This window comes from Chiloscyllium plagiosum, unplaced genomic scaffold (assembly GCF_037043375.1).
Source record: "Chiloscyllium plagiosum isolate Xiang-an unplaced genomic scaffold, Cpla_swu_hap1 HiC_scaffold_16, whole genome shotgun sequence".
Classification (NCBI taxonomy): domain Eukaryota; kingdom Metazoa; phylum Chordata; class Chondrichthyes; order Orectolobiformes; family Hemiscylliidae; genus Chiloscyllium; species Chiloscyllium plagiosum.
The window spans coordinates 84,896,899-84,911,375 of NW_028270154.1; the positions used below are offsets into that span (position 1 = coordinate 84,896,899).

The window sequence follows — 14,477 nt, forward strand, 5'->3', positions numbered from 1 at the left end:
ATAGCTTACATGGACTGATTGATTAAAAATATCGACAATTGGTATCAATTTTAATTTTTTCAAGATCTAATTCTCAGGTATTAGGAATACAGTATTACAGTCTACTCTTGGGAGTAGCATTTCTGCTTTCAGTGCTCCTGAATGATTACTGCTCAGTTCTGCTTGAGGTGTAGCTCAAATCCAAGTAAGCCTGATTGACTGCAGCTGAGCCTGGGATCATTTCATCGTTTTTTTTCACGTTGACAGGGGCATGGCTAAATACAGGGCAGCAACTGTAGTAATCAATAGTCTTAAAAGAAAATACACAGGAGTATTACAACACTGAGGGAGAAAGCAGACATTTTCTCTCGTAAAAAATGCTCACAGGGGAAAGTTGGTCCATTGTCAATAATGCTGCCTTATCTCTTAACCTCAAGTCAAACAGCAAAGCTGTTAGTCGCAATGGTTAGCAGTGATAGAGAAAAAGCTACTGATAATAATGCAAGATACAGACGTCAACACCAGGACTTGGGCGAGAACATATTCCAGCAAATGGAAAAGGGATTATTTGTTCTTATCATGTGCTAGCACTGAAGCAAATTCGTAAAAGGCCAGGAATATAACAGAGCTAATGAGAGTTAATGTGAGGAATCAATTTGGCACAATTCAAATTATGTTTTTCCTTAAAGCCCCACTTGTAGTATCATAGGGCTAAGGTAGTTGGTTCTGTGGCCACACTGGACTTGACCCCCTCAGTCTCGGAAAGGTTAATCGAGATATGCACAATTAGAGGGAGATTTTCGCAGAGGAGTGTCAATTAGCAGAAGTTACCATTTTAAGGTAATTACTAAAAGATGGCGGTGAGGAGGTTTCCTCATGCAATGTGTGGTCATATTCTGGAATATACAACCTGCAACAGATAGAAACAGGTTCATTAGCAACTTCCAAAAGGAACAAGCCAATGAGAAAAGGCCCGGAGTCAGACTAATTTAAAGGTTCTTTCCAAGAGTCACAATGGGTTAAACCGTCTGTTCTTCCTATGATTTTATAATTCCATTTAAAAAGAAATGATTAGATTCCCTACACTGTGGAAACAGGCCCTTCGGCCCAACAAGTCCACACCGACCCTCCGAAGAGCAACTCAGTCAGACCCATTTCCCTACACTTACCCCTTTCACCTAATGCTACGGGCAACTTAGCATGGCCAATTCACCGAACCTGCACATTTTTGGACTGTGGGAGGAAACTGGAGCACCCAGAGGAAACCCAAGCAGACACGGGGAGAATGTGCAAACTCCACACAGACAGTTGCCTGAGGAGGGAAATAGCTGTTTCCAAGGACAGAAGAGTCCACTGTTCACAAGCTCAAATCTCCCACTATTTCTTTATTGTCAGTGACAGGTGAATGATTGGGAACGTATGCTCCTTTACGATCAATCACCACTCTCTCTCTCTCTCTCACTCTCTCCTGGGATAAGATTACACATTACAGGCATCAGGAGGACCTGACTATGAGATCACTCACTTCAGGACGCAGAGTTGATAATAATCAGGTCAGAATGGGCAGAGTGGCTAATGATGATATGTGCCTTGAAGAGGCAGTTGCTCTATTCTGTTCCTCTTGAAGTGGGGTGTTGTAAATCTGGGGTTGAGGCATCTGCTCCATGGAAAGCAGAGTAAATAGCTTGGAAATTTTCTTTTAACGTAGCCAAAGGTAACATAAGTGGGTGGAGTCAGTCTCATACAGACCCAGAGTTTTAGTTTTGCTTTCCATTGGGGTTTTTGGAATTGAAGCCACTACATACAGCTCTCTTGCAGCTGCTGGAAAAAGATTGAGTTCTCTCTCAGCCACTAGATTGCTTCTGTCATTATTCCTTCTCCGAGACTGGGGGAGATAACAAGTGTGGGAAATCTGCTTTGCTGAAGTTGCCTTTGCCAAGGGTGTGTTTATGGGATGCTGCTTTATTGGAACAGTTGATGAGTAGCAGTTAAATAATATATTCTTTTGTTAAGTATTTAAGCATATTTAAGTTAAGTATTTAAGTTAAGTGAATTCTATTTTTTGCTTGTACTTTAACTTTGTGTTAGAATAAAAGTGTATTTTTCTTAAAGACTAGTAATTTGACCAATCAAATAATATCTGAAACACAGTGCCTTACACTTTCCTTCAAATAAGATAAAACATAGGGGACTAGCTCTTTGATATGATTAGATTACTTACAGTGTGGAAACAGGCCATTCGGCCCAACAAGTCCACACCGACCCACTGAAGCGCACCCACCCAGACCCATTCCCCTACACCTAACACTATGGGCAACTTAGCATGGCCAATTCACCTAACCTGCACATTTTTTGGACTGCGGGAGGAAACCGGAGCACCCGAAGGAAACCCACGCAGACACAAGGAGAATGTGCAAACTCCACACAGTCAGTCACCTGAGGTGGGAATTGAACCCGGGTCTCTGCTAACCACTGTGCCACCGAGGGAGTTTGTTCCGGCCCCTAACAGGCAGAACTCAAAGTCACGGGAACAGCAAGCGTTTTCCTCACTTGAGATAGGTGGCCATTCCAACTTCCTTCCACAGCTGACCCATCGTTCTCCGAGACCTATTCTCACAGTGAGGCCTGTAGCATAATGATAATGTTACTCTGTTACTCCTCCAGAAACTCATGTTGATGCTCTTAGGGCACAAGTTCAAATCTCGCCACAGCACTTGGTGAAATTTGAATTCAATTAATAAAATTGAGAAAACCAGATGTAACAAACAATTAAGGTTAGAACACAAACAGTTGATGGCTGTTAATCAATTAATTGATGCCTACATATCAGGTGGATCTTATGGTGCAGTGGTAATATCCTTACCTTTGGACCAGGAGACCAAGGTTAAAGTCCCATCTGTTGCCAATGTGTGTGTCAATTTCCAAACAGGTTTATTATAAAACATATGTTCAGATATATGTTGTTTGCAATGGTAATGACCATACCTCTAGGTCAAGAGGCATGGTTTCAAGTCTCACCTGCTCCAAAAGGTATGTAAAACACGTTTTTTCAAATAACTGACCTTGATATTTTCATTGTTATTTAAAGGGAAAATTTGCTGGTCTTGCAAATATGTTGCCAAAATCCTATTCTTGGAGAAATTAGATTCAAACAAAAAATGCTTATGTTTAAAAAAAAGTTGAGAGATTTTGCCCTTAGCAAGCTCTGCACATAATCAATGGGAGAACGCGGTGATTTACTGGCGATGGTTAATAGAAGGAATAATGCCACAGGGGATTTGGTGATGGAAAGAAAAGGTTTAGTTGTGCGTAAGGGCACTTCTGCATATGAAAAAAAAATTCAAAGTTTTTAAAAAATATCTGGATATCAAGGCTCCTGCTGACAGATGCTGGGCATGGCATGAAAGTCTGACATGCCATATAAACAGACATCAATAGTCGGAGATTTAAACCGAAACACAAAAAAACAAGGTCAGCACAAAGGCTGGCAGAGGAGCTTGCGGCCTGAGTAGAGGAGACTGAGCAGCTAAAGACTACTAAAGAAAGAGAGGAGAGGAAAGTAAACCACAGTAAGGATGGGCGCCTAATAGACAGAAGCGTTTTGGCGATAGAGGCTTATATCAGTAAGGCAACCTCCAGAAATTAAACTGATAAGACAGGTCAACAAAAGTGTCTAGGTTTTAAGGTAATGTCCCTCCCTCTGTGCCAGGATACTCAGGTTCAAGTCCCACCTGCTTTAGAGGTGCGTGTAATAACATCAGTCAGCAGATTTTGTTTTGTTTATTCATTCACGGGATGACAGCGTCACTGGTTGGGCATTTATTGCCCATCCCTAATTGCTTAGAGGGCAGTTAGGAGTCAATCACACTGCTGTCAGTCTGGAGTCACACATAGGCCGGACCAGGTGAGGGTGGCAGTTTCCTTCCCTAAAGGGCTTTAGTGAACCAGATGGGCTTTTCCAACAATCGACAATGTCGTTATTAGACTTTTAATTCCAGATTATCTTGAATAATTCAAATTCCACCATCTGCTGAGGTGGGATTTGAACACCGGTCTCCAGAACATTATCTGGGTCAACAATCCAGTGATAATACCACTAGGCCATTGCCGCCCCTTGATTAGAAAAAAAAATCAAGGGCACCTATGGTACGTTGGTAGCGACTCTACGCCGAGGCAGGAAGTCCACATGTTCTAGAGATGTGTAATAATATGAGTCAGCAGGTAGATTATATAAATATCTAAATATCAATAGCACCTGAGGTACAGGGCCAGTGAGTTTACCTCTTTACCAAGTCCTTCTTGACACAGAGGTATGTCATAACACCTCTGAAAAGGTTCATCACAAGTGGAAGAATGTCTAGGTCTGTAGAGCTGTTGTGGTGCAGAGGCACTTACCCCAGAAGTGTGTCATAACATCACTGGACATATTGATTTAATTAAAAATATCTACGTGTATAAAATAGGAATAGCTGAGAGAAGGCAACTGGACTAGCTGATAGTCTTTTTTTATGCGCCAAGTTTGTGGCTGAACAATAATAAAATTGGTAACAGAGAATGGTTATCTGAAAGGTTTACTTGAGAAACTAACATTTTTTTTTCAGACAGAAGACTATAATTAAAGTTACTTTGGAAAAGCAATGCTGAAACCAAGTGTAGAATGTCAGGATTTGATTTCCCACCAATGTTCTGTGAAGCGCCTGAACCTTCGGACCGATGGAAAAATGAATTATATAAGTTATGCTTTTACGCAAGAGAAAACACCAGCTTTTTGTTTCCCAACCTTCCAAAATGGAAACTCTATTCTCAGACTGCTGTGGTGCAATTTGAATGCATATTCTGTGCAGCATTTCATTGGCCTCTCAATTATTTGTTCAGTAACAAGATTATTCTACCCATTAATCCACGTACCTTTTATAAACGCAGCTGTCTAAGGTGAGGCCTGGGATTGAAAAGGCACCTGGCAGGTTTGAGGTGGTGATTTCTACATAGATCAGAATAGTGGCACTTACTAACAGCTCTCTTTGCCATCAACAAATCTGTGTATAACCTGCCAGACACTCAGACTCATTACAAAGGTCAACAGTGAGTTTAGGTTCCTCTCTCAAAATTGAACCAGGATCACCCAGTTATCAGAAGGATATTATTACGCCCGAGAAGGTTCAGAAGAGATTTACCAGGATGTTGCCGGGTACTGAAGGCTTGAGTTATAAGGAGAAACTGAATAGGCTGAGACTTTTCACTGGAGCTTAGGAGGTTCCGAGGCGACCTTATTGAAGTGTATAAAATAATGAGAGGTAAAATAAAGTTAATAGAGGTGTCTTTTCCCTGTGAGGGGGGGCTTTCAAGATTAGGGGGCATATTTTTAAGGTGAGAAAAGGCAGATTTAAAAAAAGACATGAGGGGCAAATTTATTTCACAGAGGATGGTTCACGTGTGGAATGAACTGCTCAAGGAAGTGGTGGATGTGAGTATAATTATAATGTTCAAAAGATATTTGGACAAGTACATGAATAGGAAATGATTCGGAGATGCCGGTGTTGGACTGGGGTGGACAAAGTTAAAAATCACACAACACCAGGTTATAGTCCAGGTTATAGTGTGCTTCCAATTAAACCTGTTGGACTATAACCTGGTGTTGTGTGATTTTTAAAAATGAATAGGAAAGGCTTAGAGGGATATGGGCCAGGGCCAGGACCAGGCAGGTGGGAGTAGTTCAGTTTGGGATTATGATCGGCATGGACTGATTGGACCAAAAGGTCTGTTTCGGTGCTGCATGACTCTGACTATGACTCTGTGACATAGGCAGACGTATATACATTGTGTGGAAAAAAAGTGAATAGCTAGTATTTCACAGATGCACTGGATGACTAATGGTAAGATTCTGGTGTAGTTATCTGATCAAAAACCATTCAGAAACTGAGACAGTCTGAGCAATAAGAATATCTGAATATTGCCGTTCAGTTCGGCTTCATGTCTGAGTTCTCCCATGTCACCCTCTGAACACAGATGTAGCTGATTGATCGATTGTTTGATTTTTAAAGTTTAAATCTCACGCTGTGAAGGCAATCCCGTGTAATATGGAGCTGGTTAAATGTTTGATTTACAAGAAATAAATCCGAAGTGATGAGGATCAAACTGATAGTGTCTCATGTGATTTACGACTTCAAAGATCCCTTTCATGGATTCAGGTGGGATTGTGAACTGCAAGAGTCATCTGAACTACAAAGGGGATGAGAACCTTGAACTCATTTCAGAACAGATACTGCAATCTGCACTGTGAAAGTTCGATTCAATTTGAAGCTCTTTTCTTCAAAGCAACACATCAGCCAATCTCTCACTGACAGCGATGCGTAAAGGCTTTCTACGCTGGAGTCAAGTTGGTGCAACAGTTTTGGTATTGACTCCTGGCTCGTAGGCCCACGCCTGGAATGGCGGTGTGGTGACTGAAGCAATGGTGGGGCGGGGACTACTGTCTGCAGTCGACCCAGAGCGAGGACTCTTTCCATGGTACTGGCTTGTCAAATATGGTGATGATGGTGGAGCGGGGGCTCCTGGCTACGGTAGGCCGGAGTCACATCTGGGACCCTGGCCAATGAAGGTTACCTGTATTTAAGTACTTTCTAAAAGAAATTTGTTTGTACCTCTAAATGGCATAGGATTATGACCCTAGATATATGTGACAATAAATCATTCAATCATTCATTCAGCTGCAAGGTTAATGACCTACACGTAATCAACATCTACCAACCAAATACTACACAAGTGTTTACGCTCCTATTGCTTACGAGCAAACTTGTATGACCAAAGTAGAGTCGAGCAAATTTAAAACAGATAGCAGGAAGTATATTCAAAGCGTATACATCCTCACAAACACCTGATCCAAACCTGATAAAGCATGTTTGAAGGCTTTAAAGTACACGCTACTCATCCACATTGGGAGAAATGGCAGAATTCGATTCAAGTGTAGCCATTGAAGATGTAGTGATTAAAGGAAAGATGATTTACATGTTTTCCATTGCCCTTGATTGCTTATAAACACCATACAGGAGAAAGTGAAGTTTGCAGATGCTGGAGATCAGAGCTGAAAAATGTGTTGCTGGAAAAGCGCAGCAGGTCAGGCAGCATCAAAGGAGCAGGAGAATTGATGTTTCGGGCATAAGCCCTTCTTCAGGAATGAGGAAGGTGTGCCAAGCAGGCTAAGATAAAAGGTAGGGAAGAGGGACTTGGGGGAGGGGCATTGGGAATGTGATAGGTGGAAGGAGGTGAAGGTGGGGGCGGAGAGGTCAGGAAGATGATTGCAGGTCAAGAAGGCGGTGCTAATTCCGAGGGTTGGGACTGAGATAAGGTGGGGGGAGGGAAAATGAGGAAGCTGGAGAAATCTGCATTCATCCCTTGTGGTTGGAGGGTTCCTCGGCGGAAGATGAGGCGCTCTTCCTCCAGGCATCGTGTTGCCATGGTCTGGCGATGGAGGAGTCCAAGGACCTGCATGTCCTTAGCGGAGTGGGAGGGGGAGTTAAAGTGTTCAGCCACGGGGCAGTTGGGTTGGTTGGTCCGGGTGTCCCAGAGGTATTCCCTGAAACGTTCCGCAAGTACGAGGCCTGTCTCCCCAATTTAGAGGAGGCCACATCGGGTGCAGCAGATGCAGAAAATGATGTGTGTGGAGGTGCAGGTGAATTTGTGGCGGATATGGAAGTGTCCCTTGGGGCCTTGGAGAGAAGTGAGGGGGGAGGTGTGGGGGCAAGTTTTGCATTTCTTGCTGTTGCAGAGGAAGGTGCCTGGAGTGGAGGTTGGGTTTGTGGGGGGTGTGGACCTGATGAGGGAGTCGCGGAGGGAGTGGTCTCTCCGGAACACTGATAGGGGAGGGGAGGGAAATAAAACCTTGGTGGTGAGGTCTGTTTGGAGGTGGCGAAATTGACGAAGGATGATTCGATGTATCTGGAGGTTGGTGGGTTGGTAGGTGAGGACCAGTGGGGTTCTGTCCTGGTGGCGATTGGAGGGGTGGGGTTCAAGGGCGGAGGAGCGGAAAGTGGAGGAGATGCGGTGGAGAGCATCATCAACCACGTCTGGGGGGAATTTGCGGTCTTTGAAGAAGGAGGCCATCTGGGATGTTCGGTATTGGAATTGGTCCTCCTGGGAGCAGATGCGGCGGAGGCGAAGGAATTGGGAATATGGGATGGCGTTTTTACAGGGGGCAGGGTGGGAGGAGGTGTAGTCTAGGTAGCTGTGGGAGTCAGTCAGTTTATAGTAAATGTCCATGTTTAGTCTGTCGCCCGAGATAGAAATGGAGAGGTCTAGGAAGGGGAGGGAGGAGTCTGAGACGGTCCAGGTAAATTTGAGGTCGGGGTGGAAGGTGTAAGTAAAGTGGATGAACTGTTCAACCTCCTCATGGGAGCATGAGGTAGCGCCGATACAGTCATCGATGTAGTGGAGGAAAAGGTGGGGGGGTGGTGCCGGTGCAGCTGCGGAAGATGGACTGTTCCACATATCCAATGAAGAGGCAGGCATAGCTGGGGCCCATGGCTAATCCTTTGGTTTGGAGGAAGTGGGAGGATTGGAAAGAGAAGTTGTTTGGAGGAACATTCCCCCATCACTAAGGCCTCAAAGCCCTCCGCATCTTCCTTTCCCGCCGAACCAACCAGTACCCTTCCACTGACACCCTCCTTCGACTGACTGAACTGGTCCTCACTCTGAACAACTTCTCTTTCCAATCCTCCCACTTCCTCCAAACCAAAGGAGTAGCCATGGGCATCCGCATGGGCCCCTACTATGCCTGCCTTTTCATCGGATATGTGGAACAGTACATCTTCCACAGCTACACTGGCACCACCCCCCCACCTTTTCCTCCGCTACATCGATGACTGTATCGGTGCTACCTCGTGCTCCCACGAGGAGGTTGAACAGTTCATCCACTTTACTTACACCTTCCACCCCGACCTCAAATTTACCTGGACCGTCTCAGACTCCTCCCTCCCCTTCCTAGACCTCTCCATTTCTATCTCGGGCGACAGACTAAACATGGACATTTACTATAAACTGACTGACTCCCACAGCTACCTAGACTACACCTCCTCCCACCCTGCCCCCTGTAAAAATGCCATCCCATATTCCCAATTCCTTCGCTTCCGCCGCATCTGCTCCCAGGACGACCAATTCCAATTCAGAACAACCCAGATGGCCTCCTTCTTCAAAGACCGCAATTTCCCCTCAGACGTGGTTGACGATGTTCTCCACCGCATCTCCTCCACTTTCCGCTCCTCCGCCCTTGAACCCTGCCCCTCCAATCGCCACCAGGACAGAACCCCACTGGTCCTCATCTACCAACCCACCAACCTCCAGACACATCGTATCATCCATCGTCATTTCCGCCACCTCCAAACAGACCCCACATTTCCCTTCCCGCCCCTATCAGTGTTCCAGAAAGACCAGTCCCTCCACGACTCCCTCATCAGGTCCATACCCCCCACCAACTCAACCTCCACTCCCAGCACCTTCCCCTGCAACCACAAGAAATGCAAAACTTGCGCACACACCTCCCCCCTCAGTTCCCTCCAAAGCCCCAAGGGATCCTTCTATATCCGCCACAGATTCACCTGCACCTCCACACACATCATTTACTGCATCCACTGCACCCGATGTGGCCTCCTCTACATTGGGGAGACAGGCCGCCTACTTGCGGAACGTTTCAGAGAACACCTCTGGGACACCCGCACCAACCAACCCAACGCGCCATGGCTGAACACTTTAACTCCCCCTCCCACTCCGCCAAGGATGGGAGGGGGAGTTAAAGTGTCCTTGGACTCCTCCATCGCCAGACCATGGCAACACGACGCCTGGAGGAAGAGCGCCTCATCTTCTGCCTAGGAACCCTCCAACCACAAAGGATGAATGTAGATTTCTCCAGCTTCCTCATTTTCCCTCCCCCCACCTTATCTCAGTCCCAACCCTCGGACTCAGCACCGCCTTCTTGACCTGCAATCATCGTCCCAACCTCTCCGCCCCCAGCCCCTTTCCGGCCTATCACCCTCACCTTAACCTCCTTCCACCTATCGCATTCCCAATGCCCCTCCCCCAAGTCCCTCCTCCCTACCTTTTATCTTAACCTGCTTGGCACACTTTCCTCATTCCTGAAGAAGGGCTCATGCCCGAAACGTCGATTCTCCTGCTCCTTGGATGCTGTCTGACCTGCTGCGCTTTTCCAGCAACACATTTTTCAGCTATAAACACCATACAGCCATCTGTATGTGTTACATTTGCTTATTAAAAGTACTGACTTAAGTATGGTAAGTTTTATCCCTTTTATGTAAGTGTTTAACTGCATTGAAATAAGGTAACTTCTCCACCTTCAGATAACATTGACCATGCTTTGTGCAGCTATAACCTTGTATGCCTCTCTGTCTAAGCACCCTATGATCTGTACGTCCTTGTATGTTATGATCTGCCTGTACTGCTCGCAAAACAAAACCTTTCACTGTACTTAGCTATATGTGACGACAATAAATCAAATCTAATCCAAGCAAGGTATCAAATGCTCAAGGATGCAATGTTCTCTGTCTGCTTCAAGCCCCCACTTCCAACTGAGACCAAGTTCAGGTTGGATGCAAAGTCTATCCTTCATGCCGAGCGATGCAGTAAAGTCTGGGCTCGCTGCCACCAATGCACAGTCGGAAAAGACCACTGTCTGTGTTCCTTCTGCTGAAATTAAATGGGGGTCCACTCAGTTATCGGACCCTTCTAATGCCTTAAGCACATGTAAATATAGTCTTGTATGTGTAAGAGATGACTTTGATTGTTTGGGTAGAGTCAAACTCCAATGCTTGCTTATTTTCTTGATATGGCACTGCACAGAATTGAACTGTGCTTGTAACTAAAGATATTGTTGAATGAAAAAAGTACATTTCTAAAATAAAAAGTCCCTAATTTACTATTCATTTATTCCAGGCATGCACAATGCAGCAAATCAGGAGTAACATTTGTCCTTTAAGACCAACAAGTTTTTTTTAATATCATCCCAAAATAACAGTACCCAAGGGAACATTCCTACAGCATTGATGAGACATTCCCCAATTACGCCCATTGACCCTTTTTGCCCTTCTGAAATCATCAGCTTGTGTTTCTTTGGAAACTGGTTAAACGTAACAAATTCACTTCCTGTAGACTTCTCACAAGGATCAGTTCATGAGTCTGACCAATGTTCAAGAAAGTGAACTGATATTGTGCATTGTGCTTCCCAATACTCAGATTTTACAGAAACATACATGTTTACTTGTCCTTAAGATACATAACTGGCATACTCATTTTTAAAAAAATTAGCAACATCTCAGCTTATAGTATTCAATGTTTTCACCATTAAATGAGGAGAAATTGAGGACTGCAGATGCTGGAGATCAGTCGAGAGTTATCTGAAGGTGGAGAAGTTACCTTATTTCAATGCAGTTAAACACTTACATAAAAGGGATAAAACTTACCATACTTAAGTCAGTACTTTTAATAAGCAAATGGAAAAAGCACAACAGGTCAGGCAGCATCCAAGGAGCAGGTGAATCAACATTTCGGGCATAAGCCCTTCATCAGGAAGAGATTCCTGATGAAGAGCTTATGCCAGAAATGTCAATTCTCCTGCTTTTCGGATGCTGCCTGACATGCTGGGTCTTTCCAGCACTACACTCTCGACCATTAAATGATACTATTTTCACATTTGAGGAAACACCCCTAGGACTGTAACAACTTTCCCTTTACCTATAACCTTCAATGTACAGCTGCTGTAAATTTCTGCATTTCTTTCAGTCACATAGAGTCATACAGTATGGAAACAGACCCTTCAGTCCAACCAGTACATATTGAACATAATCCCAAACTAAACTAGTCCCACCTGCCTGCTCCTGCCCCATTTCCCTCCAAAACCTTCCTATTCATGTGTTTATCAAAATATCTCTTAAATAATGTAATTGCACCCACATCCACCACTTCCTCAGGAGGTTCATTCCACACACGAACCAACCTCTGTAAAAGAAATTGCCCATGATGTCTTTTTTAATCTCTCTCCTCTCATTTTAACAATATTCCCCCATAGTCTTGAAATCCCCCATCCTAGGGAAAAGACAATTACTATTAACACTAACTATACCTCTCACTACTCTATAGAATTCTATAAAGTTACCTCTCAACCCCCTACACTCCAATGATAAAAGTCCCAGCTGATCCAGCCTTTCTTTTATAACTCAAACCTTCCACACCCAGCAGCATCCTGTTAAATCTCTTCTGAACCTTCTCTCGCCTGATAATATCCTTCCTATAACTGGGTGACCAAACATGGACACAGTATTCCAGAAGAGGCCTCACCAATGTCTCGTACAATGTCAACATAACTTCGCAACTCCTATACTCAAAGGACTGAGCTTTGAAAGCAAGCATGCCAAATGCCGTAGGAACCAACAACTTCTGTTAATATGCCATCTACTCACTTCATTCAAATCATCCTCTGGCGTTGCTGGTGTCCTGTCTGTTCTGTAGGAAGCCAAGGAAGACGTTTCTGAATCCATCGATTCTTCATCAAATCCAAAACATGTCTCTACTACATGTCTCTGAGAGTGCAGGACGAGAAGGAAAACAGTTATTCTCAAATAGCGAAAACTCCAACTTTCACCCATTCCCCAGAAGAGTTACAAATGCAAGAATAAAACACTCACTTAGAATCATGGGAATGGTAATGTCTTGTTTCCCAGAAGTTCAAAATTATCAGATATTATACAAAGATACTCTCCCCATGAGGGGTAATATCATCTCAGTATTTTCCCTGTCAAGCTCCTTAAAATTCCTGTATGTTTCAATGAGATCACCTCTTATTCCTCGAAACTCCAGAGACTAGAATCCAAACATATTTTTGTTGATTTTTCTCAGGTCTTACCATGTGCTGTGGAATGATTTAGGCGCATCAACTGGAGTGTAATGGGAAGTAAATGTGCCAGCATTACTTCTACAACAAGCACTAATCCTTAAAAATAATATTACAAATTAGTTTCTACACATACTTTCCCTCCAAAAAGTAACATGTGCATTTCAGCGACACTTTGATGACCTGACTGTAGAATTTTACTGATCAGATACTTTCGTCATTGTGAATCAAAGCATGGACATCTGTGGCTCTTTCAAAAGTAAGACAAGGTGTGTTGATAGGACATGTTTCAGATTTTCTTTTGCCTCTGCTTAAAAGTATTCAACTCATTAAGCTTCAACAAACCAACAGAAGAGAGCCTAGCTCTCATCTTTCATTCACTGACAAAACAATTAAGCTTAAAGGCTACTTGATGATTGAGTATGTTCTCAGCCATAGGGTCCTGTTGCAGGAACATTGCACCACGTGTAAGTGCAGAGATATCTTGCGCTACCTTGACTGGATACTCCTCCCGAAGTGTGCTCCTGTTAGATGGGATGGAAAATCATAATTTAACCAAGCAGAGCCAACATGGATTCATGAAAGTGAAGTTGTTTCTGGTGACTGAGAGTTTTTCAAGGATGTCTTAATCAGAGTAGATAGAGGGAACCAGTAGATATGCTGTCTTTAGAATTCCAGAAAATGGTCACCAATGTACCTCAGAATGGCTAAGTCATAAGATAGGAGTCCAGGGTGTTGGATGTAGCACATTGAGAATCAGGAGAAAGTGAAGACTGCAGATACTGGAGATCAGAGTCAAAAGGTGTGGCGCTGGCAAAGCACAGTCGGTCAGGCAGCATCCGAGGAGCAAGAGAGTCGACGTTTCAAGCATAAGCCCTTCATTCCTTATGCTCAAAATGTCGACTCTCCTGCTCCTCGGATGCTGCCTGACCAGCTGTGCTTTTTCAGCACCACACTTCTGGATAAAGAGAGAACTGGCTATTGGAATGGCGAGTTGGGATAAGGGATTCTTTCCCAGTTTAGTGACCTCTAACCAGTTGCATTCCACAGGGATCAGCGCTGTGAGCAAACTGTTTACAATATAAAATAACTTGCAGGAAGTGAATGTAGTGTAACCAAACTTGCAGACAACACACAAATAGGTGGAAAGGTAGATTGTGAGAGGGGTACAAACAGTTCACAGATGGATACTGATAGGTTAAGTGAGTTTGCAAGAAGTTGGAAAATGGAGTATATAATGCGGGAAAATGTGAAGTTGTTTATTTTGGCAGAGAGCACAAAAGAATAGAGTATTATTTAAACGGAGAACAACTGCAGAGAGCTGCATCACAAAGGGACTAGGGGGTAATTATACATAAAACACAGAAAGCCAGCACATTGGGTGCAGCAGCTAATCAGCGAGGCTAATGGAATGTTGATCCTTACTTTGAGTTAGAATTAGAATTCCTACAGTGTGGAAACAGGCCCTTCAGCCCAACAAGTCCATACTGCCCCTCCAAAGAATAGCCCACACTGACCCTTTAACCAACATTTCCCCTGACTAATGCATATAATCTACACATCCCTGAACACTATGGGCAATTTAGCACGGCAAATCCACCCTAAC

At 44.0% G+C, this 14,477-nt stretch overlaps 1 protein-coding gene across 4 annotated transcripts in view; it reads right to left on the bottom strand.

The window, feature by feature from the left end:
• The window catches only part of jakmip2 (janus kinase and microtubule interacting protein 2), a 277,735-nt gene that overhangs the window by 83,832 nt on the left and 179,426 nt on the right, over positions 1-14,477 (bottom strand). For all 4 annotated transcript variants that reach the window (XM_087995064.1, XM_043704011.2, XM_087995065.1 and 1 more), the window contains one exon: positions 12,441-12,560. In XM_087995064.1, the coding sequence (XP_087851190.1) occupies positions 12,441-12,560 (120 nt within the window). The remainder of the gene's footprint in view (positions 1-12,440; positions 12,561-14,477) is intronic.